The following is a 27,693-nucleotide window of genomic DNA, read 5'->3' as shown; positions in this document are numbered from 1 at the left end:
TCACCCAGCAAATGCTAGGTTGGTCAGATTGAGGCTGTATAATTACGTGTGATTTAATAAAGCCCAGGGTTTGGCAAGAGCCCCCTACGCAGTGCTGTGTATTTTTGCTACTTCCACCTCCAACCACCTGCTCATTGCAGCAGACACTCCTTGGTGTCTGATGAGCTCGTCAGAAGGCTGGCAGGAATTACAATCCGCTGCAGAGGGATGAACCCAGCCCAGGGCTTCGAGGCGCTTTGGAGCAGAAAGGCCACAGGCTGCACTCACATCTTCCTGCCTCACACTGCTCCTCAACCCCCTCACCTGACACCATCTAAACAGAGGAGCCTTTCCTACAAGCGGGTGGCTTGATCTTCTATTCCCAGCGGTCCATAAAAGGGCTGCTGCTGGCTTTGTTACAGGAGCAGGAAGAGTTGATGGTGCCTCTGGACTCACACCCATTGGTCTCTGAAGGGAGATTTGCTTGCGAGAAGATTATGCAGGCCATTTGAGAGAGCAGGAGGAAGCCAACACAAGATGACAAATGCCACACTGAGGCTCTGAGCCATTCCAGAGAAAGGCACTGCCCAAAGAGGTCACTGGATAAAACATAAGGCATTCAATTCATCCAAGAAGCACCATCAGCTGTGGTGGATGCCATTCATCCACTGCAGTGCAATCCCCCCCGGCATCAGGAAATGCAAGTCATCACCATTAAGGCTGTGGCGGTGCAGCACATGAGCCATAACATTTAGTTAATTAAAATACATATACTGCAGCAATGCCTTGTACACATCAGAATTTTACATTAGTTAAACTCTTTGAGATAGAGGCACAATTGTCTACTGAAGCGAAAGGAAAGATCGTCTTGAAGTGGAAACAGGCAGTCTGCCCTGAAAGCCATGCTCTAAAACCACGTTTTTTCTGTTGCTGGCCTAGCTGTGCATCCATATGTGGGGATGTGGGAGCAGAAACAGTGCAGCTTTAGTATGACTAATATCCTTTCAAGACCACCCAAAACACTTTCAGCAGAGCAAATAAGCATCTTGGGGTTTATTTATTTCTCTCCTAATAACTCTGGCTATATCTGGACTAAATTAAGCAGCTAATCCAATTTAAAGCCCAACCTGACCAGGTTAACTGATGTGCTCTTGAAGAAGAACTTACAGTCTAGGGTGGGAACCAATTCAAAAAGCTCTGAGGGGTGCAGTTGGGTCAGCACCCAACCTGAACTATTCATCCATTTTGGCACCCCTCTACTAAAAGAGTGGACAGCACTTCCAGGGGACCACTCAGCCTGAGAGGAGACATGTTCTTCCCCTCCACGTCTTCTGCCTTAGCAAAGGACCAGGACATCCAAGAAAGGTTGTATTTTTTCAGCTTGGTGTGAGAGACTGAATTAGGACTGAAGTTACAGCATCATGGAAACATGCTGGTGAGGCCATCGTATTACTCTAGCTTCACACTTGTGTGGCCCAAATCATTCTGGCTGGAAAACACCAGCTAAAAATCAAAGCAAGCCTACAGAGCAACAGACTTAATTCTTAGAGAATTGGAGCATAGATCCAAAGACCTAAAGAAAATATGCTTCTTGTCCCTTTCAAAAACATAAATGGTGAGAAAATAGAAGGTTTTTTGCATCTCACTTTTTATGTACTTCAGTCAAAAGACTAAATGCCATGTAGTCTTCTATGCTCAGTTTTGGTGTTATTCTCTCCATACTGCTTCTGCCTACATCCATATGTACCGTGTGCATTTCTACTCAATTTTAAGACATATCATTACGCAAATTTTAGTAATACATATATATACACGTTCACACCAATAGCTATTATCCATATGAAACAATTTAATCATGTACACTGACTTTTCCTGCCTTCCAAGCAATGCTATTAGTTAAATCTTAGGAGAAATCTTTGAGAAACCACTTTAAAATGTGCTTTAGACTCAACTCCCACCAATCTTGAATCATAAAAGTGTCAGCAGCATCCAAAACCTAACTCGCTGTATAATAACAAGCAGCAATGTTAGTATAAGAACACATTTTCTACAATGACTTGAGTGCACTTAATGTTCGCTGATAGAATAATCAAGCTCAGTTTAATAGCACAGATAGACTTATCTGCATCTACAAACATGAAGAGGCTTACATGAAATGTAGATCTTGAAATGTTTACTATACCAGAACTTGACTGGTTCTCAGATGGCAGATGGCAAACTGATGTGAAATGATGTGGATCAGATATTAAAAGGGAAAAAATGAGCTGAATGCAAGAGATAGAAGAAAGAGATTGATTATTAAACATGATAGAAAAGAAGGCATCCATCAGTGTTTTCCAGGCTGAAAACTCTGACAGAAAGGAAAGAAACAGATAAGAAGCAGTTCTTCAAGAAAACAAACACTCACCCACCTCCCCATTTCCTTATACAGCACCACCCACTAGAATAAAAAACACAGTGAGAAACCACATCCTCAGCAGGACAACACTGAAACCAATGGAGCTACACCAGTTTACTCCAGCTAAGAATGTGGTCCACTGAGTTAATCACTCTTACCGAAAGGAAAATAAAAGTCATTACTAATAATGTGTCATCCAGCTTCCCTATCATGTCTCTCCCCAAAAATGTCAATTTTTCCCAAATACAATGAGGAGCTTTCACAAGCTGTAGCCACCTTTAACAGTGCACCTGGCAGAGGGATGAGCACACTGTATCATCATTCCAAACAAACGCCTTTCTCTCACCATTCTTCTCTTTGGAAGCACATACAACGTGTTCTGAAAGTCCCCAAAGTTAAGCTCCTGATAGCAATAAATGTTTTCTTTTCTTTTGCTGCTGTTGTTGTACAAAAGAGGACTCATTTTTCAAAGCAGCACGTGACATGAGTTGGGTCTAGATTGCAGTCAGCTGGTTAGTGGAAAACATACATTATGCGGATGCCAGAACTGAAAGCTTGTATTTAATTTGTCAAAGCTTTTAACTTCTCTGCTGAGATGCAACTGTTTTTAATGCCCAAATGGCTCTGATATTTCATCTGGCAAAGAAATCCAGGTGGTTTTTCTGCAGATGAAAGCTTTCCTCTCCCTTCCCTCCCACCACCTACGTGAGGCAAGTTTGTCTCTGCAATGCAGGCAGCAAACACTGGTTCCTACTCCTGGCACTGCTGTTTGCTCTCCCACGCCAGTCAGAAGGGAGTAAGAGGCAGGGGGAAGGAAGGAGGAACAGCACCTGGAAACAGGGCAACCAGACATGTGAGAATGGGTGGGATCTTCCATCTGGCAATGGAGGGAACAGGTGATGGGAAAGCTTGGAGACTGGATGCAGAGAAAGGAAGCAGGCTGGAGAACAAGGCCAGGAGAGAGAGAAGGATCCCGCACCCAGCTTGGCCTCCAGTGGAGGGAGAGCAGGTAGGTGGCAGGTGAGAGGCATGAGAGGGTGTGAAGGTACTTCAGAGACTCATGCACAGGGGCAAGAGTGTAAAAGGCAAAAATCAACCCACCTTCTCATGACAAGTTTAATTCCAGCTGTAAGAACTTTTCTTACAGTTTCGTTAGCATGATTTTCCTGCACAATTCAGTGTAATTCACATTTTTCATCTAACTTACAGCTGATCACTCACAGTGCCGCCTGAGCACCGGCATAGGAAAAAAACACTACGAGGTTCATCTGAAAAGGCTGAAATGAAAGGGCTCATAGCTGCAGACATTTGCCCTGCTCCAGGGCACACTGGCAGCCTTTACCTTGCAAATCATCTCCAGCACATCTCGAGAGGTGTCCCCGGGGCGGATGACTGTCAGAGCGGGCTGGTTGTTCGGCAGGCAGAACCAAGACGGCGTAAAGTACTCATGAACCCAAATATCACAGTCAGGATTGTGCTGATGGACGCTGCTCAGTGCCACTTCTTTTTCCCTCTAAGCAGACAAAATCCATTATGACTAGAGGAGCCCAATGAGATCTTCTTCACAGTGTAAAAAACATTACATACTGTACAAAAAAAACCTCTTATAGTAAAGACATTTTATTCATAAACACAGGCTTGCCTGGACTGGAAAACTTTGCCGTTCTACCTGAGCAATGTAAAGTGTGCCTCTCCAAGCCACCCACACAGCTAAACTGGTGCAATGTGTGTATCCTGGGATTTCAGCCTATGGCTATTGAGAATGCTAGGAATGCAACAAAAAAACCGAGTGATAAAAAAGAGTTCTAAAATTAAAACTTGAATGCACTTCATCTCCCAATCCAAAAATAAACCAATCCAAGGCCAATAAAACTGAAATGTTACATCCAGAAATGCCAAAGTAGCAAATCTTAGCACTTATTTTGAATTTCCTGTCTATTGTACGTCCAAGTTAGACTATAAGCTATAAATCTCCACCAAGTGATGGGGCTGCAAAATTCCCATTTGCTTCAAGTGGGCTCACGCAGCTAAATACATATTCACTACATGAAGAATGTGCCCCTTAGCACTGTCTTAATGCTGCTTTATAGCTGGCTTTCTCTGGGGAAAAAGAAAGCAGTTGTAATTGTCTCTGCAAATGCAAAAGCTTGCAGAAGCACGTGAAAACGAAACAGAGAAACACTGTGCTTCATAGCTGCAGTAGCCCTAAATTATGAAAACCCCACATGGCCAACACCACAAGGAGCCATTTCCCAGACCCAGCAATGACTGCTCCTCCTGCGGACAGGCACCTCCCTGGTGTGCAGTGCTGATACCCTTCTGGGCCTGGCGCCTCCTCTGAGCTCAGGATGCCATGTACTGCAAACAGTTTTGATGACAAGCAATCAGTTCAGACCGATTGTAGAGCAGCCACCAGCCTATGCTGTAGCATGCAGAGGCTGCTCTCTGCTCCTATCCCAGGGGCTTTGTGTCGCCTTGCATCCCAAAGCCAATGCTGCATTTAAGCTGTGAATGGGAAGGAGGCAGCTGGAGAGCTGGTGTTTTTTACCTTGCCGTCCGGGACTGTATCGTCAAAGATTCCTTCGAGAGATTTCTTTACCGAATCGACTCCTTCACCAAACACCTGAGGAACAGAGCAACTCTGTTTTAAAACACAAGTGTACATCTGCTCCCTGTGCAGGACAAACTAGGGCCTGACAAGATTGATCTGCTGCAAAAGTTGGCAATGAACAGTGTTATCTAATACTCAACATAGAAATCAAACTGAAAAATAAAAACATTCATCTCAAAAACACAGAAAATGAAAATATCAGCTTGTTAGAAAGGATGGGGAGCACCAGACAAGCTGGTGACTGGACACCACGCTGAAAGATCAGATGTCAGCTCTGTTTAGTGCTCTGTCACTAGCTTACACTGCAGAGCTAGACACCTTTTACCTCCTTTTGTGCTCAGTTGGGTGGCTGCATCACACTGTACTAGACAGGCACCAGACCAAACACACCTGCAAAAAACAGTCTGCCCTGTGCACAGCTCTTACCTGACAACTGCGGAGGGGAAAAACAAGGTTGTTACTGCAACTGAAACTTGAGCTTAAAACTGGAAATCTAAAGTTTCATAGCTATGCATCACCACAGGTTTATGATCGAGTTGCTGGGTTTGACTGTTAAGTATACTGCGCCTAAAATGAAGCAGGACCAATCACTCCACTTTAAGAATTTAGAGCTCACTGCTTCAACTCTGCAAATAGCTGCATGCTGCTACATATGAGCAGGAGAAATACATTCAGACATTACATTTGGAGTTTCCCACGCTTTCTCAAAACTTCGTTGCTTGACTTTCTCCAGCGCGACTGTTCTTTAACTTGGAACAAAATCCCTCTCCATGCCTGGGAGTAATGGAGGAGTTATGGGAGTGAGGATGGGGATGGGGATGGGGAGGAAGCATGAAGAATGCATTTATTCCCATCAAAAGAAAAAGAAGGCTGAGCTCAGGAAAAACACAGCATTGAGGAGATAGCACAGGCAGGATCGTAGCTAAGGATAAGAGATTGTGCTTGATGTGGGGAAAACAAGTACAAAATAACATGGATGCCTCAGCACCAGCGTGAAGAATTGAGAATGTACTCACAGAGCATCTGGTGCTTCTCAGCAAAACCCAGAGCTCTTGCTCAGGCACTACATACTAGGTGAACATCTAATGTCTTACTAAAAAGAAAGCTAAATAATTTTCCAGCATTAATCCCCTGCTCAACAAAACAAACGCCCACTGCTGCGTTGAAAGAAGGAAGAAGTAATCACAGTGCACGGAACAAAATGTGTTCCAAGCCTTTCCCCCACCTCCAAAAGTGAAAGAAAGAGGAGAAAAGCCTTCATTTCCTGCAATTAGATGAGGTATGGCTCTCAAAAATTGAAAGCTGTAACTAGAGATGTTTGGAAAGAACAACAGGGAAGTACCTTCCTACCACATTTTCTAGAAACATCTGAGGAGTGAAAGGTTTCAGCTTTTGCTTTTTAAAAATTCAAAGTGACTGACTCTCCTAAATACAAATCTTGTTACTTCAGAAAGTTTTCCCCAAACTTAGCCACATTTAAAATATTTTACAAACCCATACTTTTAATTTAAGGAAATTAAAGTTTCCATATTTTTTCCTTTTTTAAATTTTGTTACCAAAACTGTCTTTCTTTCATATTGTTGCCTCACTGTTGAGTTCTGGGGAACTATCTCTAGCAAAAAGCAGAAGCAGCAAAAATGCAGCAATAGTAATGTAACCTAATCCGCAAAGAAGGGTATGAACTCCAAATTGCACTTCAGGATGCTGAGGTACACTTATCTGTAATTAGTCACTGATTTTTGAAGAGGATATGGAATGTGACAGCTACATACCGTGAAAAATTAAGCAGACAAGTTTTAAGTTGGATGTGTAAGTGCTTGGTGTGACTTTTTGCACAGGCTACATTCTGCATGATAACAGGTCAGCTTGAAACCGCTTGTGTCACAAACCCCCATACGCTTACCTGATTAATGCTTGGCCTCCCTTGTTTTTTCTTCGAGGTAGTATCCAGCCCCCAGAGAGAAGAAAACCTGCTTCTCCGTTTGCTGGCAGATCTGGACATGGCTTGAGTCCTTCTCCTCACACCGGACTCCCCTGTGCGAGCCGCCACCTGTCAGTGCCACATGGTTTCACAATCAAAGGTTGCAGCATCCCACCGCACCGCTGCTTACATAATCTAACAGTGAAATATCCTTACAAAAGAGACAAAGGCTGTAATAACAATGCGTGCTCACAACAGGGACAATCTTGCTGCTGCCAGGCTACCTCCTTCTCACTGCAATTTAACTCATTTCTTCCAGTGTCAAGAATTAAAAATTATTACGGACGGCATCACATGTTTTTTGGCATTCAAGTTGAGGTGTTTTAAAGCAGCTTTTTCAACCCAGAGCAAAACCTCAACATCAATGAAAGTGTTTGGGGTTCGTTCTTTTTTTTTTTTTTTCCATTTTATTTTCTAAGGAGATTTCAAAGCTGAACACACAAAGCCTTCAGAGGGCAGTGAGGTGCTGGCACAGCTGCCTAGAGAAGCTGTGGTGCCCCATCCCTGAAGGTGCCCAAGGCCAGGTTGGATGGGGCCCTGGGCAGCTGAGCTGGTGGGGAGCAGCCTCACTGGCGGGTTGGAGCCTGATGATCTCTAAGATCCCCTCCAACCCAAACCATTCTGAGATTCCATGATTCTATGAAAGCCTGACATTTCAAAAACTTGACTGCTGCTTACAAAAAGTTTGGTCTTTTTCTTTGCTCCTTCCTGTGCAAGCACTCTAGGCATCCTGAACCAATTCATAACTTTTACAAGGCCAGACAAAGGCTTGCAGATAGGTCACGGTGTTTAAAACCTACACTTCCTTAAAGATACACAACATCTGAAGGTGTGAGCAAAGCACAAGAAAAAAAGTGAATTGAAGTGATCCTTTCAATTAGAGCAGTGTTAACTGCTCAGATATTTGAAAAACGGACCAAAGCAACTCCTTCAGAAGGGAAAGCTATTTGCTTTCACTGAGACCAAATATTTGGGGAGCATTATCCAAATAAGGAAACTCTGGTAGAAATTACTGCAAGCTTAGTCAGAGATGCTGTGCTTAGGCCAAAGTTTAAGCAGATTTCCCATCCAGAGGTGGAATCAGGACAGCTAGCTCCTCTCTTGTGAAAAAGGGAGTGGTAGAAGATGGCAGGTACAAACGGTAGCAAAAGGCAAAGCTAGACAGACAGACAGACCTACCCTGCAGACTTGGCCAGGCGCTTCCTGGAATGCCTTTGTACTCAATTCCCACACCCAAAACTCACAAAATATGACAACCCTAGCTGGAACAGCCAAACCTCTGAGTGATCCCTCAAGCTAAGGAGCTGAGAAACTGGTTGTTTGGGTGCATCAGATACAAAAACCTATATAAAGATGGGAATAACAGAAAGCTGGCTTGTGTACCCAGGGAACCATCACTGTGTGAGTAATGGCGATTCTTGTTCAGGAACATTGAGAAATCAAGGAAAAGGAGAACTTGAAATAACAGCTTCTTCCACAGCTTGGCCTTCCTTAGCTGTGATACATCTCTTAGCTGTACGTGGGACACTGTGCAGAAAGGCTTAGCCCATCCTCTGGCTAACACAGTGAGGAACATCAAGTGAGCCAGGGATGCGGTGCAATCACCATGCAGTATGCAGCTGGAGCCTGAGACTCACTGCACCATATCCATGAGGGCACAGAGGGACATGTGAGTCTGCTTAAAGTAAAAGCAAGCACGTGTCTTCTCCAACACAACATATTCAAAACATTTTTTTTTCACTTGGCTCTCAAGAGACACCAGCATGAAGAAGCAGATTGTTTTTCAGGCTAACAGTGCTTTGCTAGATGCAAAAAAATAAGCACAAATGTAAATTACAGCCCACCACTTAAAAAAAAATACATAAATCCACCAGCAATTAACAAGATGATGACGCTAATCTTTTCATGTATAAAAGAATAAAACGCCCCTTACTGAATTATAGCTCTGGTTTCAATTGAAGGGTATAGCTGACATCTACAAGACAACAGTGGAGTTCAGCTATTTCTCTGAAGCTCCAGGAGCCCAAGACAAAACTACAGGATTATGATTGAAATTCATTAAAAACCCCACCATTTTACAATGCATTTCCCTGTATTTTTAAAAGCTGTGTTGTTACATTATTTACATTTAAACAACCATTTTAAATATGTCACACCATAAAGAGCAGAGAAGAACATTTCCCCTTCATGTGGAGCATGAGGTGTTGATCACTAGAGACAGGATATTAGACTAATTGGTCAGTAGCTTCATCCATATGGTAGAAAGTAAGCCATGCCCGAGACAGTCTAAGCCAACACGTGCTGAGAGCCTCAGAAAGACTCTCATTGACATCACAGGGTTTTTGGATCAAGCCCATGAACACAGACATCAGAGATGAGCCTGCTTTTTGTGACAGGAAGTCCTGTTTCTAGAAAGCATGTTCAGTGTGCAAAGCTGGAAATTAAACATGGTTCTTCCGCTTTTATAACATCGTGGCTCGCAAGCATCTGCTTGTTAGTTTACATCCAGGACACACACATCTTTCAGGAAACAGAATAGTCTGCACGCTAAAGTAAGGGCTCACCCCACAGATACAGACTGCTCTTTCTCAACGTGATTTTTGTAATGGGCACGTGAAGAGATTTTCAGGTTGGCAAAGATGACCCCTGGCTTCTGTCCAAACTTACCAGTGCGTGGAACGAAGAGACTGAAAAGATTCCAAGGCGGCCCATTGCAACTTTAGTTGGACGGCTGGCAAAAGCAAGCAGTCTTTTAGGGTTTGGGAGCTCCCCTCCTTGGAGACTAGCCAAGTAACAGCGGTACCGAAATAGATCCATCTGGAACTGTTCAAGATTTTGTTCCCAAACAAAAATCTGTACACAGAAAAGATCAAGTGAAATGAAGAAGTTTGAAAAATGTCCACTGTTCCCAGCAAAATATATTTTTCACCAATGCTGATCTCATTTTCAAAGAAAAGAAACCTCGATTCACTCTTCCCTACGCTCTTAAGCCCAAAAAGGATAAAAAACCCACAGTTTTTAAAAACTTTTCATTAGATGTAAAACATCTTTTCAGTGTTCAAGGCAGAAGCTTTCTCCTGGGACAACCTCCCCTTTGATACAATGCTAATTAATAGCATTAACATTCCATTTTTAATTTTCTTTGTATTCCAGGATTCTTTACTGAGTATTCCCTTAAGAGGCTTCTTTCACGCATCAAGGGCATCTAAGAAACAAGAAGACCAAAAACCACCCAAGTTTCACAAACAGAGTACCCCAAAACAGCTGCAGCAGCACTGCTGTAAGCACAAATGGAGCTCACTATATTTGAAAAAAATGCAGTGCACTGGGAATAATTAATCTTATCAGTGGAAGAGCACTGTAATCAGCCTATGTGAGGAATTAAATAATTCAAATCGCTGATAGGAAACGGTTTCAAAGTGTTTAGAAAAACTCCTTTACGTCAAAGGAGAGACTGCTTTGCTCTCTTACTGTCACTGACAGCCTTTGAATGGAGCCCTTTCAACAGCAGCAAGCATCTCCTCTCTCAGCTCTTCCCATAAGTTTCTAAGGGTACAAAATCCCTTCAGTTTAGCACATTATGGCCCCAGCCACTCCCTACAGTTTGCATCACAGGCACATTTGGCAGCCGTGGCAAAAGAGCTACAAACTAATGAAGCAGGCACCATATGTTAGTTTCCTAAAATAAGGTGCTGCTGCAACAGTAGGAGAGACTTCTGCTCTAGGCTCTCTGCTTCTCAAATGCAACTGTATTGTCCACTTGAAGTCAGAAAGACTTGTGGGGGCTTCAGCCATGAGATCAGGGCAGATCCTTCTAACTAGAAGAAGTCAGAGATGGCTTCTTCATCCCATCTACTGGTTCAAGAATCAGCCTCTTCTATGCTGAAGACAACTGTGGCAGCAGGATTTGTTGGTCTACAGTCAGCTCTCACTACAACATCCTGCTGCCTCTTGCCCACAGTATTCTGGTAGCCTCTTTGCTCCCCTAAAGCTCTCACTAATGCAGGCAGCAAAATCCTTTGCACGAAGATTGAGAGAACCTGTGCTGTAGCTTAGAGCGTGTTGGGTGGATAAATTATGCAACTTGGGCTGCTGGCAGTACTCTGCAAACACACATCCTATCTATTCAGGGGAGATCTGCCAGCACAAACATGCAGCAGAGTGGGGACAGACAGAGGTACCACTAAGGTGAAGAAAGCCTTAAACATTTGTCAGGGGCCCATTTCACATAAGCAGGCAAGATTACTTGATCCAGTATGGTCTTCTTCTTCTTGGAGTCCGTTACTGAGGACAGCTGCATTTCACCCATTTTCTTCATCTTCTCATCCATATCGATCTTCTGCTCCAGCTTTTTTATCTCTGTTTTCAGGAGTTTGACAGTGTCCTCTTTGTGATGCTGCCTTGCAACTGCAGTTGCACAAGCTGAATGGATTGCAGTGATCCAGTTCTCGAGTTCAGTCTGGCTAGAGGTCTGAAGAGAAGGAAAGAGGAAAAAAGAAGTCAAGATCCTCCTTAAAATTGATTGGAGATTAACAACACAATTCCAAGGAGTTTTGTTTCCCTTTGATCGTGAGAATCAAAGCCTTAAATCCACTTATGAGAGAAGTAATAAAAAAATCATACTTAATCAGGCCATTTTTAGCACAGCACTAGGCATTCAGCACCTAAAATTACACATATATCTATGTTTTGCAGCTGTACAGTGTATCCCAGTAAGTTTTTAGGAATTCAATACAATGTTTCCAGAATACGTAGCTCATCATTTAATAACATTTTCTAAACTCTCAGTTCCCCAAGGCAAATAATGCAGCAGCCTCTGTGCTCTTTGCAGCATGGAAAGCTTTTTTGGCACGCAACAGTTAATAATAAATTAATGACATAAAACCTGTCCATGATATCTATTACTAGCTATATTATATGCTATATTATGATGCAGACGAAGCTTTCTGCTTCTGGAGATCCCAAAGCTCTCTGAAGATTACCCTATTACTATTTAAGGCAAGATCATCATAAGTTTTACGGCCCCAGCACTGTCACTTCCCAAGCTTGTGTAGGACAGTTTGGGAAAAAGGGGAAGCCTTAGGCTGGGCAGTGGACATCAGTATGTTTTCCTGGAGGAGGGCATTTCTGATTAGAGGCTTTTGACACAGAAAAAAAAAATACTTCAAAGCATTCCTTTTCAAGACTTTCAAAATAAAACATAAATCTTCTCGGTCTTCTGACAAAACCTCACTCCCTTTTACAGCACATTGTAAAACAAAATTTACAGTCAAGTCAGGGTTGCAGCGGACTTGCTCCGAGTGCCAGCCTTTCGCAGTAATCACACTGGTATTTGGCTCATGGTTGAAAAGGTAGCAAAGTGCCAAACCACCTTGTTCTCATTAAATTTTCTGATGATACCTGCTTTATAAATAGACAGCACAGTATGACTTCTCCAGTTGCCAGCAAAGATGAAGAAGGTCATCCTACTGCTCTACTTGCAGTCACAAGTAACAGCTAAGGCTGCAGCTTCCCAAAGCCATGGAAAGATTCCCATAGAAGCACAACTCTCAGAAATCACTCAGTACAGACCAGACTTCAGGTCAGTGCTCCCAAAACTTTTGTGGGACTGAAACTGGTGAAACACGCATGTCCCAAATGACATTATCTTCATTAACTCAGGTTAGGAACACTAGGAGAAGACAGGGTCTACACCAAAAAAGCCTGCTCTTCTACTACTTTTTCATGTCTTCAGTAGGCACTGTACAAAGAAGATTGCTAAAATTGGGCAGGTTCCCTGCCCAGGTAGTACTACTAACAGGCCCTCATTCATAGATGCAGGCTTACAATGTCTTACTGCTACTGCAGAAGGCATGTTGAGAAATCCTCATGCCTGAGGAGTTTCTGCTGCAAGGTGAGAAACTGCAGAACAGGATTCACTTTGCTTTCATCAGGTGGTGAAACTTACCACCTCCAACAGGAGAGGGTACCACTGGACTTGTAATGAGATGCTATGTTTTGTTGATTGCTATAAAAGTATAGTAGCAAGAGGTCATCTTTTTATTTTATTCAATTGTAAAACATTATCTGCATACTTTTAGTTTCAGGTTTCATGTGGGCTTCTGGGGAAGAGTTAAACAAGAAAAGGAATGTGGAAAGGATTTTAAGAGTTCAAGATCCTTCTGGTAGAGAAGTAGGCATGGGGAGTCACTCTGCTTCTCAGTGGAAAGGACCACATAAACAAGCTGCAAACATCTGATACATATGTAAGTGGTGTCACACGTTGCACTGAGCTCCCGGAAAATACATGTGACATCTACAAGTAATGGATTTGTGTAGGCATGATAAGAACTGACTGAGCAAGGAATTATAGTGTAGGAGGTACGTGATGTCTCTAGGTGCAATGCAGTGGGAAGGCTTGTTACAAGATGTCCAATATCTGTACGCGTCACAAAGTAACCCTATTTTTTTCTCCCTAAGTATACAGTCTCCATAGGACTGAAAATAATCTTACTTAAGTCTGTGGTGTCTTCTCTACCAAATCACTACTACAGCAGTGTATCATGTGGGGATATGTATGTATGACATTAGTAGTTAAGTAACACTTAACTTGAACAGCCATATGCATACTTGGGCTGCTCTGAACACAGAAGAGCAAGCCCTACAGCACAGTCACTAGCACTTTGTTTCTACCACTGTGGCTGATCTACCCAAATCCATCCCCTCTTTCTCTTCTGCTTCTGCTTCATTAGAGTTGCATGAGTTCTCTGACAGAGGAGACATGTCACATAAAAATTTCTACTGCCACAAGGCAATAGAAATTATTCCTTTTCATTTGAAAAGGCTCACTTTTGCTATTTACTACAAAGTTACAAGAAAATCTACCCATGACATAATGACACAGGGTTTTTAATGAATAGCACCCTATGAAATGTGCTGCATGTGACCTTTTCACTATTTTACATCTACTGGCATTAATTTTATGAGAATTAAGGTTTTCCCTTAGAAAACTGGAAGGAAAATAATTTGTATGAGTGGACCAGGAGGAGGTGGTGCTTGATGGTCTTTCAAATACATGCTGAGACCACAAGCACCACGCTTTCCTCCCAGATGAAGCTCTCCAGGTGGCAAAATACATTTACCCTCTCCAAGAAAGGCATGAAATTGAAGAGGGACAGTGCAGTATTCCATTGTGAGGGGAAGAAAAAAACCAAGCTGAGGCAGCAGAGAAGAAAAAATCTGCTGTTTTAAGTATACAATCAGATAGTCTCTTCAAGACGTAAGCCATCACCACTTTTGAGTCAGCAAAGTTGTTTTATTTTGTACTAGTTTGAGAATCTGGTCATTTGTTTAGGACAGCAAAAAGGACCTACAGTATAAGCATAAAGATGTGCTCGTGGGGGGGGGCAGAGGGAGAAGGTTATGACAAGTAATTTCTGGTTTAAGAAAGCAAGAAATTCTGAATATACTGTCACTGAAAAGGAAAATGAAACATAAATAAGCAATTCCCTCAGTTAAGAGAACTGAACCCAAATAGGAGAAAATGGCACCACCTCAATGTAGGTTGGTACTTAGAAATAAGGGGATCACACCTTGACTAGTGACCAACTGTGATAAAAAACTGGAATGCCTCCCTAAAAAATCACTCAAGGAAGCAGTAGTTATCAAAAAGATTAAATATGCTTTAGTGAAATACATCAATTAATGTTTGATCTTCAATATAAGCTCTGGATATATATACTCTGCAATGTTCAGACATTTCTATTTTCTAATTTAGAAAATATAAATAATAATTCTAAATAATAATTTAGTGTACTGTCAAACAGCAGCACAATTTTGACTGATGCCTGAATTCTGCACAGCCGTCAGAAATGAAAAACGCATCATGAGTTCCGAGGACTTGGTCATGTAAATCAGTCTAGCTATTCCACAAGCTCCTATCCTGGTTATACACCTCTTTCAAGACACAGAGAAGTGTCACAGTTGAGGGATCACTGTGTCCCCTATCTAGTAATTGTACTCATCTGTAGGTACACCATAACTGCACTACAAAGCAATGCAAAACTTGTAGTTTTAACAGAGATGTCAAAATTTTTCTTAATTATTACTTTGCACCAACCATCTAGACAAAGAGGATCCTGCCAGGCAATAAAAACAGATCTGACAGAGATTCACATATGGTGCTGGGTCTCTTGAGTGGCCTTTACAAAATATATCGTGTCCTTCCTCTTGCACTGCCAGAGGAAAATCTCAAACCTACTGGAGTCAGCAAGATTTTTTCATTGATTTGAACCAGCGCTAAGATTCCCTCCTTTGTCAGTGGAACAAAAAAGAGAACAAATCTGTAAAACCTTCAGTCCAAACCAACCTGAAAGAGGAAAGCATCCCCAAGAGAATTGCTGAGACAGAAAACAAAGTCCTTCTTGGGGTGTTCAGGCACCGCTTGCACTATGCTGTTTTCCACCCAGACGGCGTGCTTTGGGATGCTGTTGTGGTCAATGCCGGATCGGCCATCAGTCTCATAAAAAAACAACGTGCATCCTAAAAGAGAGAATCAGATATTAGCAAGCAACACACTTAAATGCAACAGCCATTCTGCATCTATTCAGAGCTAAAACTTGGGACTGTAAATCATCCATCAAGCTGTCACAGGGGTGAGAGAGGATTTGCCAGGGCTTGTTCAGGTTTTCAGCCCTGTGGCAGACAGTGCTAGCAGCAGCCCAGCCAGCTCTACACACCTCCAGCCGTGCAGTACACCCAGCTGTATCCCAGCAAAGCCATTTTGTTCACCCTGCGACTGCTTAAACAGCTGCAGATATGAGCAGGGAAGGTCACAGGTGGTAAAACACAGCCCTGGATGAGACCTGTCATTATAAATCCCTGTGGGAGAGTTCTCCACAGCCACCCAATCCCATCAAGGGAGCCCAAAGGAAGATGCAGGCCTGGGAGCACAGCCCCTCCAGCAGTGGCAGCCAGCTGCAAGCTGGCCCTGCCAGCCCTGCTGAGCAACCAAGAGCCTGGGGCACACCTCGGCCTCAGCCTCCTGCAGCTGATAACTACTGCAGTCCCTCCAAGGCAAAGATTGGGCTGCTTAATTACTGCATGCAGATGAATAACTGGAAGGAGAAACAGACTGGAATGAACTGTGCTCACTGAAGTCACATACACACAAAAAACCCATATTCCACTGTAACGTTTCAACTATGACTCACGGTGGTGATATGGACAAAAACAAAAAAGGCATTTCAGCTGATGACGGCAAAGAACCTGCTGGTTTTACAAAATAATCGTTATGATTCTCTGGGGGAAAACAAAAAAAAGGAAAGGTATTGCAAATCTGCAACTCTAGGGTCTCTTTCTCTCCCTCCCACCTCCCGATATAATCTCCAATTGTTTAAAACTGAAACTGGTGCGTTGTTTCTCTTCACTGGAAACAGCCCTTGGTGCAAAGTGATGCCCTGTTACCCAGCCACTCAGAAAACTATTTGCAGACAAACAATTGCAGCTGTTAACTTCAAAGCCCTGTTTAAATACTAACATTATTAAGGCACAGCAATCTAAGGAGCAAACACTCCACTTGAGTCAAAGCACTTTAAAATAACATCTCCTCTCTGCTCATCCTTCCCCTTTCTCCTCCCAGATGGCCCTTTGTGTGCCTGCTCTTCACAGCAAGACCTTCCTGCCGTGGGGCCGCTCTCAACAGATCAGGGCTTTCCCCTGCCCTCTCACCCTAGGCGTCTCCTCTTTTGTTTTCCCAGCCTCTTGAACTACTGCATGTGCCATGCCTTTCTCCTTGGTTTTAAAATAGAGCTGCAAGTGCTCTTTGGGAAGAACAGGACTTTAACCCAAGCTTTTTGGACAGCCCCATGCACAGCAGGAGATGCAGCCTGCTGCTCTACCTCCTCCAAAGAGCAGACCATGCTGGTCGCAGCTGAGGGGAAAAAGCCCAGTCCTGATACTGCAGGCTTTGCTCCTCATTTTGTTGCATAAAGATCAACGAGGGGCTTTTTTGTGAGGCCAGCTCCTAAGTTTTGCTGCTTCTTTAATGTTTAAAGTGCTCAGACACCAAATAGGATGGAACACCACTGCGAAAATTCACAGAGTGAAGGCTGCGAGGATTGGGAAGCTGAGGAGGCCAGCAAGGAGGCTGGGTGCTGAGGGTTGGATGACTGGTCACCACTATGCCACAGAGGAGTGACAGTCTCCTAAGTCACAAGCTAGCCTTGCCAACCAAACCACAGCTTCCTGACCACACTACCAGTGTGTTGTAACTCACTAGGCGTTACTACCCTTGGAGCAAATAGAGGCCTCGGAGAACAAGGTACAATTGGTGCAGAGCGAAACAAGAATGTACAGCACAGCAGAACCCGTGCACAAACACATGTCAGCAGCCACCGTCTGCACTAGAAACCTACGTTATCAGGTGCATGCTGGCTGCTCACAGGTATTTGGTCCATCAGCAAGCCCTAGACATGCCTCTTAAAGGCAAACACCCAGGCATCAGAGAAGCCATCCCAGATGATGGCACCAGGACCCCTAAGTATGAACCCTGCAGCACAGTCACGAATCTTTGACAACTCGCATGCCATAACGCAAGCATGACAACAGCAATCAAATAAAACTCTCCAGTGAAAAATCAGGACCATTTCCTCATTCTTGCTACTAACTACCCAGACAGCTAATTACCACGGCAGCTGTTTTAAAGAGCCTGGCCTAGAGGTATATTCAACTGCTGTAACACCCATCTGAAGGATCAATGCGGACTTCTGTTTGAATGGACACTTCCACGTTTGCTCTGTACCTTTCAGGGAAACCCAGTAGTGCTTCCACTTCCTGCGCGTGGCCGACTCCACTTTCTTATTCTTTTTGTGCACCAAAAAGTTTTTCACTGCCAGAGCACCGGCTTTCCGTACCGTACCCTGGGCAGCAGTCAGGAGAATGTCTGACTGCCCCGGGGAGCTGAGCGTGCCGCTGCTCTGCTCATCGCTGAGGGCAGAGCCGGCCTCCTCCATGTTCTCACTGTTGGTGGTGCTCATCTCCAGCTCCCGGCGGAAGTTCTCATACACCCCCTGGCGAAGCCCGTCGCCCGTTGAGCTGCTCCCGCTGTCGCTGCCGATGAAAGCCCGACTGGCTGTTGGTGAGTAGCTCGAGTTGGTGGCATTGGAGCGTCTGGAAAGGAGGTCAGTGTCGGTGGCTGCTCCCTCAATCCCACTGTCAGTGAACTCGCTCCCTTCACCCACGTTGACATCCTGGTTGAAAGAGAAAAACAGCTTGAGGTGAAGAGCACGCTAAGTGTTACTCAGCCGAGCATGGCCTGCAAGAGACCCAAAGAGAAACAGAAATTCACAAGACAAACTGCACTTCTTCACATTCCTAGTTTGTCTGGCACTGGAAGATCTCCATATCTTTCTTCTGAAGACAAAACCTCAAAGAAAAGTTACAGCAGGCAGAACTTTCAGCAAAGTTTAAAAAAGACCAAACATACAAACACAATTTCAGGTGGTGTCTTTTCAGCCGTAGCATTTTGGAATACAACACACAGCATCATTTGTTTACATCAGGCTAAGTTAACAGCACTGAGGGCTTTGCAAAACGAGAACATATGGTAGCAAAAACTGCACTGTCGAGAAAAGCAGCAATCGACCTACGCATTTTGGAAAGAAAACATTGGTATTGTACCTTCACACCTACAGATGAAGATATATTTTAGACATCCCAAGACTGTCATTTGGAAATTATATAACTGCAAAAGTACCTTTTCTTTCTGCTAAGAAGTTAATGCATCTGAAATTACTCCTGTATGGTGTTATTTCTACAACCCCTGATAATGGGCCAGAATGTTATTGTGATAGATCCTGCAAAGACCCACAAGAGAAGACAGTTCCTGGTCCCCAGGAACTTGCAATTGAAAGATCAGAAGAGGTAAGAATATGACTGGCTTGAGCAAGAAAGGAAACAGCATGACTGAATTTGGGTTTTGAAAGGTGGTGTGTTGGTGATTCAGCCTGTCCAGTGCAGCATGGCAACTGTCCAAAGGAGAACTGTCAGGGACTTCATAGCAGTTTCGCATCCAAGGGACAAGTAGCCCAAACTAAGAACAGTGACCTAACCATTACCATCTTAGCACACAGAGATGCTTTGATGGCAGCTTTTGAAGGACAAATAAAGGCCAAGCCCTTTAAGTGGAGACAAACCCTATGTTTGATACTTAGGAGAAGAGGAAGAAGATGCAAAGTGTGAAATACAGCCAAAACAATGGGAATTTCAACCTCTACTGTTCCTACACATGAGACTAGTGCTTAATTTACATTATTTAAAAAATAAATAAATAAAGGAGACTCTGCAAAGACGTGGCAGATTGCATTATTAAGCTTGAGAGAGAGAGAGAGCAAACTTCTAGGTGCTGACTTGAGCAGAAGTCTTCTAAGTGGCCGGCCAAAAGCAAGTGCGCAGAAACCAAGAAACCCTCCACCAAGCTCTGCCTGAACTTTTTCTCCTGTGGAACAAGAGCTGGATGAGGAAACTTCAGTGGGAGGGGAGAGGTGTTTCTGAATTTGACTAACTTATAAGGCATTAATTTGTAACGGATGGGCTCGTTCTTTATAAACACTATTTCTCCAGGGAGACCTGGAGTCCAGCTGGAAGAATAACCACTTCCTTCCCCACTCAATGAGCACAGTTACCCTAGTCAGTCTGGTAATTTAATGCAACACGTAGTGACAGACAAGCTGTTCTGGACAGGCCAATATTCCTCTACTCCCACTGCATGTGAATGATTTGAGCAGGGCTTCCCGTAAATGCAGTCATCTGCCCGTACGGAGCAGTTTTAACAACCAGACTTTTTCTCCTGCTGTTCCAATACACTTGTTTTTTTGGAATCCACTTATCCTCCCATTTATTTCACCACTGCAAACGAGGGATATCTACAGAGGGAAATGGGTGCTGCTCAAAAACCACTGTTTACAAAACACCGCTGCGAGTGAAGTTTTGTGCTCTGTCACAAAAAGCTGGATGGTGCAACTTAGGATGACAGTATTCCATATGAGACCCCACACTCAGAGAGCCAGGACTGGCATGGGTGCTCTGCACCCCTACATCTGAGGCACTGCCCCTTTGTCAACACAGCTAACTCAGTGTAACAACAGGGTGCCAAAGAACTGAACCAGACCCCTTGTACTTACTGCAGTAGTCAGTCAAACTAAATGACTGCGTTCTGCATTTTCCTTTCTGAGGCCCTCTTCCTCTGTAAATGTTTTTGAAGGGAGAAAGTGTGTCAGTGGTATAGCATAAACAAATTTGCATTTTGCAGGGAACGTTATGCAACTGTGGCAATGAAAATTATTTGAGGTTTTATCAGATTTTTATTTTAGTAAATGACTTAGGAGATATGCAGTCAGTCCTGTATTATTTTATCCACGTGTATAAAAAGTACAGTTTATTTCAAAATTTCACCTACTGAAACCTTATAAAATATATGTCACTAGCATTGCTTGGTTTAAAAAAACAGCGAGTTACTTAAATGATCAAGTTGAAGGAGCTGAGACTTGTCATGCAGCCGACCAAAGCAACACCAAGGAGTTGGTGCTCCTTAACAGATCCAGGTAATTTTTTCAAAAGCAGAAGCATACCCAGAGGTGCTTCAGCAGAGTGCTGCAATGCAGGCTCTCAAAATTCCTCGTGCCCTGCATGACGCAGTCTTCCTGTGTACCCTTGATGAGACACAGTGTCATTCGCCTCAGTTTCCCAATCCATAAATAGGAACTGTACTCAGTAACTGACATAAGGGGATAACAGCCTATTATTAATTAAATTAACAAAATGGTGAGGATGGAAAAGCCAGAGGCTCATGAGCTTAAATTCTAGCCAACACTGCAAAAGTCTTTCTATGTTACCACAGTGCAAGTGACATGCTGGATGGGTCAAAAGGCATTTTTAGTCTTATGCTTCAGTCTTGCCCTAACCTTCCTGTGCTTGCTGCACTCCCTTTCCCTCTCTGAAACACCCCGTATCAAACATTTCTAACCAACAGATTCAGAAGGTTTGGGGGGGAGGAGGATCTGGGTACACAAAGGTCAGAACGGTTCAAAACTTACAGCCCGCTAATATTGTTCATGCTCATGAATTATGAAATGTAGCATTCACTGAGATTAGCGCTTTAGGAAGTCTGCTGTATGAGATGATTGGTCTACGGGCCCACGGGTTAGTAGGGTTAAGAGCATTCATTATACAGGTCTTTGACTTCTGAGTTCCTGCTGTAATGTCAGCTAGTTCTCATCAGAGGGTATGAAAAGCTCTCAAGAATCAGATTGCATCTGCTGTGGCCGTCTCACAGCGCTATAATCTGCACACTGAAGGGCATTCAATTAAGAGTTCAGCAGAAAGCACAGAGGTTTAGTATTGTGCTGCTGCAGAAATGTGCTGAGGATGAATGGGTAATATTCCCAGGACTAGCAGCAAACCGTAGCAGGGTTTGATCGGCACATCACTGGGGGCACAAAATTACTGCCATAAACTTTCAAATGAGGATGCCTACAGCAGAGCGTCCCAGCTCCCACTGTCAGCAGCACGGCTCCCGCCTATGAGACTGATGGGGACTAAGGCCCCAGCTTTGGGGTTCAGCCTTTGAAGTACCTGCTGACATGGCCACCGCAGGCTAGTGCCCAGATGTGAAATGAGCATTGTGTAACCTTGATGAGACCTATTTAAAAATTACTCACGTTTCCTGCTCAGTTTTTCCAAGAGCCCCACAGGCGATGGCCACGTCTCCTCCAAGGATGACTTATTACTGCTCCACGTCCACAATGGGATGTGCCACAGAGGCTTGCTAATGAAACAGATGTTTCACTCCCTGACAGCAGTTCCAGGTAAAGCTTCTCGAGGCTGACAGTTAACTACAGACACAGCTCAGCCCTCATTACTCACCTCTCTGGCTCCTGCCCAGGTTTTCTGCTGCTCTCTGTCAGGATGCAGACCGGCATGTGCCAGGCACATCACAGGAGCTGGGAGACAGCTGAAGATGGTAGAATGCACATTCCTGGAGCCTGGAGTTTGGGACTTTATGCCCAGAATAAAAGCAACTACCACTAAATTACTCTGGACTTCTAATTATTATTATGGAGGGGCTCCATTTTCTTACTTAAAAAAACAAAAGTTTTATTCCACTTTGTCTAAGATTCAGGACACTGAACCCGATATTTCACACCTCACCAGTGACCTTGTGTTTTGTATTTTCAGCTTGGCAAACAGTTGTTCCCACACAGGGACATTTTTTTGCCTAGATAGACTATCATAGGAACCAAATGCAAGACTGAAACTAAAATCTGTGCAGCCCCACTTAGCCTTCCCCCTGCTGTGTACCTAGCTCTGGGCCTGGGAGGACAAGAGAACAAAGCAAGGGGGAGGTGGAAATCATTTAATTGGTCACACAAAGTACAAAACATGCAGCAAAGAAAGTGTATTTCCTCTGAGACAGAGAGATCAGGGAAGTCGTGGGAATGGCAATTCCTGCAATTTTGCAAACAGAATAGGTCTCAGTCCAAGATGACAACCTGAATAAACAGGGGCTTTGTCCTTTTGATATAAGATTGCACTGTGGAAGGCTGGGAGAAAGTAGCAGAATGACCCCTGGCTGAAGGAGAGAACTAAGCAGGATCTGTGCTACCCTATGCAAGTGCCTAATTGGAGAGTCAGTGACCACAGCTTCCACTAGCATCCTGGATCCCTGAGGTGGCTGAAGATGATGGAACAGAGGTACCATTTCTTACTCTGACAGAGCTACCAAATGGTTGTGAATGTTCTAAGACTATGAAAAGAAGTTCAACAGAGACTAATCAAGGGAAGGGGGGGGGGGGGGAGAAGGTGGAATGCTCCATGTCGGAGCGATGCACCACAGAATTAAAAACTAGAGACAGACTGAATGCTGTCATTGTTAATAACAACAATGAAATGAGGCCCAGCAAGAAGGCCACGTGCCAGAACAGCTAAAACAGCCTTAATAGCATTCAAGTGTAATGAAGTGGAATTATCACAGTCCAAATCAAATGCAGAGATTGGATAAAGCATTAGTGAAAATATGAGCAACCTACTTCTGAATACTCATGCAATGAGCACCTCTACACGTCCACTATGGTCACGTTTGTTAAAAAAGTATTGATAGATTTAGGAGATGCGCAATAAAATTTCTGCTTTAGGAAAAAAAAATTTAAAAATGTCTGCCTTCAGTTAGCAAGGATCAAACAAACATTTTGGGGCAGATTCCAAGAGCCATTGTCCTCTTTTTGAAGCCATTTGGTATAGGCCTCTGCTAGCAAGGACCACTGGGTGGGTGCAGCTTTATCCAGCTTTCTGGTTCATGACTGGACACATGCAGAGTGCTTACAGCAAGCAAGCACTCACCAAACTCCCCAGCAGTAGCACTGTTACATACACTATCAAGATGGTTTGCTGAATCACTTTCTCTTGCTTAACTGGCAGCTGCGATTCACAGATACTTTAGGCACATTGGACTCATTAGGAAACCTTAGACTCCTCTAATGCAGAGTTACTTTTGTGACTAATACTTTCTTCTGAATTAACCATTACATTGAAAGTTGGTAAAAAGTGACTGCCTGTTTTGTTTTTCTTGGAAGGGGCTCCCTCCAGGAGGACACAAATATTCTGTTCCCTGTCCTGTTGAGCAACAGAGCAGTAAGGTGTTGACATTCAGCAACATCCTGAAACTGCACACAACCTGTCTGGTTGCTAGTTATGCAAGTACCACAGAATACGTTTAAAATAGAACGGGTAAGCAACCTGATTGTTTGCATGCTTTTATGTGTCTGGTGTCTCTTTGAAGCTCCCACTAGGAAAAAGGTTGTCCTGATACTGCTTTGCTTTTCTTTTCAGTGTTAAATCCACCCTCATTTGTTGGTTAAAGAGTTCTGTTAAGGTACAGAATGCTCAAAACCAAAATGAACTTATTTCTTCAGAGTTACTTGAACACCCACTAATAAATACATTAGAAGACCTACTCGTCTTGAAAAGAGTCAGAAAGAAAAGATAAATAATATATTTCAGTTGAAAGCTGAGTAGGAAAAATGGGTTTAAAGTTGCAACTGAGAAACACAGAAACAACTCCAAAACTCATTCTGTCTGGAGGAATACAATTCTGAGTTCTGTTAGTAACACACTGCATCATGTCCAATCGTAAAGTCAGATAGATTACAATAACACCTTAGAGAAAACCAGCTAGCATGGTAACAAAGTTTCCTCTCAACCAGATGCTGGGACTTGATACTGAAGAAGGTTTTGATGGTATCTACGGGCATGTATACAACAGGACAATACTGTAGGTGAACTAGCCAGGAGGCTTTGGAGAAATAAACTGAGAGTCACAAATCACCATGGGCAAATGGCAGATTTGCAATGGATTGGTTGGGTCCTGTCTATACTTCAAGGAGGGATCCCAAGTCCGATGAGGAACTGTTACAAGCCAATTGTAATCAGTATGTGGATACCAGTCTGAGATGTAGAGTTTGTTACTTCTAGGAATTCAAAAAAGATCTGATACGTAGAAAAAGATATAGTTTCTACATCTGTGTATTCACCTCTGTGCAGTCACATAGTTGTTCTTCAGATATCTGAAAGGGTCAAAATTAAAAATAGCAATAATATTAAACATTACATATGTTATTAAAGCAGCGTGGAGTAGTTCTACAAGTATGCAGGTTTTTAACACAGTTCTCTGAAATTAAATTTACTGAAAACTTCATTAAAACAAACAAAAAAAAAAGTACTCTGAATGATTATATATGACCATCACCTCAGTTTTATACATGGCTCCTCCTCTCCACATTAGGCTATGATGTTAGAGTGGTGCCTCCAACACAGAGGTTGAGAACATTCTTGGTTCGCAGACCCCATAGATATTTTCCAATCTATATGTGGGACTTTCTAGAAAGATCATCACTGTAGCCCGCTGTGCTTTCCCCCTCTGAGCCTAAGTTTTCTTAGCTGACTTAGATGCCTTAAAGGCAGTCAATAGACATACAGGAACAGTCATGAAAGTACAGCTGTGAGTGTCGGCTGTGAGATAGCAAATGTGGAAAATGAATGTTCCTCATGAAGCTGCGATGGCATCCTGCAGAGTTCTTTAGAGAGTCAGGAAAACACTGTGGCACAAGTCCGTAACCTGTACAATTTGGACAGTGAGTTGAATTTCACATCCCTAAAAGCTAAAGGATTGGGAAAGGGGAACAGGGAGGATGTTTCCATTTTACTTTTTAATAACATGAGAGAAATCCAAGCTTGTGAGATAATGCACAGTTAAGGGACAACAGACCTCTTAACAGGAAGCAGCACAAAGCACTACCATGGGACATGAGCAAAACAACTTTTGCCTGGCTTTAACACTGACTATTATACAGCACATAATACCATGAATAAGAATCAACCCATAATACAGCAAAGCCTCTCACAGTGTGGTCCCGGCACGCAGAACCTTTCAATACAGCTTCTGACACCTGCACAGGTTTGGAGTGGAAGCCCACTTTCCATCACCCAGCAGTTGGAGGAAGTCTCACAGCTCTTGAACACCACATTGTTTAATCTCTCTGTTCCCAAACAATATGCTGGACCCCCCAAAACTTACCTTGCTTTCATCCCAGTGGACCACCCATGTGAAGAAAGTTTCTAGAGGGATTGAGCTAACCATAAACTAATGCAAGCAGCCTAACTGTGCTCGAGTTAAATAAATGGCAACATGCCTAGCCAAAATCCTCGAAGTAAAATACAGGGTTAGGTTACTTTTTGTTCACTTGGTGCCAAGAAGAGGCAATTCTTCCAGTAAAATGCAGCAGAGGGAGTAGAAGAGGGAAAGAGAGAAAGCTGCTAGAATAGCAGCTTGAAATCGAAACGTATCGTCTGGAGGTGTCCACCTGAACAACCACGTAACTTGAGAAAGCAGGGAAATGTCTGCCACCTGGGATGATGACTAGTGATAGGATCACGTGCTGAAGCACTCTGAAAGGAAATGCTGCAAAGAAGCACAGCACTGGAAAGTAAGTACATCCAAGTAAGTACAGTCCAACAAACAGGCAGCTGGGGCAACCTGACTGTGATTTTTAAGTGGAAAAGTACTTGAAACTAAAAACGTGCAGTATATATAGTTTAACAGAGAATATAGTTACAGCCAGTGGTGCAAGCTCTTCAAATGACAAAGTCCTGCTGTTTAAAAAAATGACTGAATGGAGCTAGATCAGATGTCAGGACTGCTAATTTGCTTTCCATTGGCTTCAGACCAAGAGTCAAGAAAGAAAAACAAACTAAAATCTTTGAAAGAATATCAAAACATTTGCCAACAGAGACCAAAACACTCATTTTCACATGCTCCTTTCCATCACAATACTGGGGCAGAGTTGCATGCTCTGAAGGGAGTGCCTGCTGTTTGCTTTAAAATATCCTGAACAGGCAATACCTGTGTTAATGTCATCCATCTGGCAGTGGCAGGTCAGGTCCGAAGCCCCCTGTTCAAGCTTTCCTCCAGGCTCAAGCTGAAGCTGCTTCCAGTTCCCCAGGCTACAGAAAGCCCATTTGATTGAGCCAAATGGGTCTGTCATCCGGAGGCACTGAGACCTACAGCACTGACTGTTGCATGCCCTGCATAGGGAATCAGCAGGACCAGCAATGTGGATTCACAGGCTGCCTATGCTGGCATACACTTAGGCTTCTGCCAAAAGCAGTGGTTATCCCTTTCCTCCTAGCCCTAATCCCATCACTTTCTTTAAGTCAGTGCCCTGTGGCTAGCAGCTGAGAAAAGAGATGCTGTTTTCTAAGGGCTGGTTTGTCAGTGTTGCTGGCTAAGCCATGTGCTATGGTGGGAGTGAGCCCACTGTGCTACCCAAGCTCAACCATCCGATTCAAGGACCTCTGCCATTCTGAGATTTGGGTTGTGGCTCAGGCTCTACCTTAGACCTCTGGAACAATGTCAGCCTGGAAGGCACCACAGCACTGCACAAACAAGGACTGCAATCACTAAGATGCACGCTCCAAGAGAAAAACATTAACATCTTACTTTTAGGCATTTATTAAACTATGTGTCATTAATTACAATTTAATGACACACGACTTCACCGCAGCCTGTCTGTCTTGGACTCCGTGTGGAGTCAAATGACTAATACAAAATTATTTGGGTCAATTTGATTAAGAATCACATTTACGTTGCAAACAGTGATGTTTTCCAAACTTGGGGCTGAAATGTCCAGAAATACTTTAACAAGAGCAGAGCTTCAATTGCTGGAGATATTCCATTCGGGAAAGTGATGACCAAGGAGGGCCATAACAGGAGGCTGTAAGGTCAGAAATGTTATGTAGAGAGTGAACAGGATGCAGGGAAAGCCAAAAGCAGAAAATGATTTCAAAAAAGGGAACTCATGGGGGACAGGTCAATCTGACAGTCTTGGATGCATTCCTTGCTCAGGAAGCCTCAGATTGCTAGTTTTCTGGGATCAGGGAGAATGCCCTCAAGGAAAGTTCACTCTGTATTCTCCCAGTTTCCTTCTTTCTTTTCCTGAGCACTGAGGATCTGGGGAACAAGATACCAGGCTGGAGGGAGCTTGACCCAGTGTGGTCCTGCTACATTTTGAGGCTATATATTCTCTACCGCAAAACCATTTGTGAAGAAGTTTCACACAACTTAAACAGAAAAATGTCAGCTCTCTGGAGTTCAGCCATCCTGCAGAATGTAATGAAATACTATAACCTGTCATA

General features: G+C 43.5%; 1 protein-coding gene across 8 annotated transcripts in view; it reads right to left on the bottom strand.

Moving 5' to 3' along the window:
• The window catches only part of TIAM1 (TIAM Rac1 associated GEF 1), a 173,273-nt gene that overhangs the window by 48,623 nt on the left and 96,957 nt on the right, over window positions 1-27,693 (bottom strand). For all 8 annotated transcript variants that reach the window (XM_052674049.1, XM_052674052.1, XM_052674051.1 and 5 more), the window contains 7 exons: window positions 17,750-18,197; window positions 15,317-15,489; window positions 11,216-11,440; window positions 9,637-9,822; window positions 6,892-7,038; window positions 4,926-5,000; window positions 3,720-3,890 (listed from right to left, as the gene is read on the bottom strand). In XM_052674049.1, the coding sequence (XP_052530009.1) occupies window positions 3,720-3,890; window positions 4,926-5,000; window positions 6,892-7,038; window positions 9,637-9,822; window positions 11,216-11,440; window positions 15,317-15,489; window positions 17,750-18,197 (1,425 nt within the window). The remainder of the gene's footprint in view (window positions 1-3,719; window positions 3,891-4,925; window positions 5,001-6,891; window positions 7,039-9,636; window positions 9,823-11,215; window positions 11,441-15,316; window positions 15,490-17,749; window positions 18,198-27,693) is intronic.

This window comes from Tympanuchus pallidicinctus, unplaced genomic scaffold, assembly GCF_026119805.1.
Source record: "Tympanuchus pallidicinctus isolate F22 unplaced genomic scaffold, pur_lepc_1.0 scaffold14, whole genome shotgun sequence".
NCBI lineage: Eukaryota > Metazoa > Chordata > Aves > Galliformes > Phasianidae > Tympanuchus > Tympanuchus pallidicinctus.
Note: the sequence above shows the minus strand (reverse complement) of the source record. Positions and strands in the feature narration are given on the sequence as shown.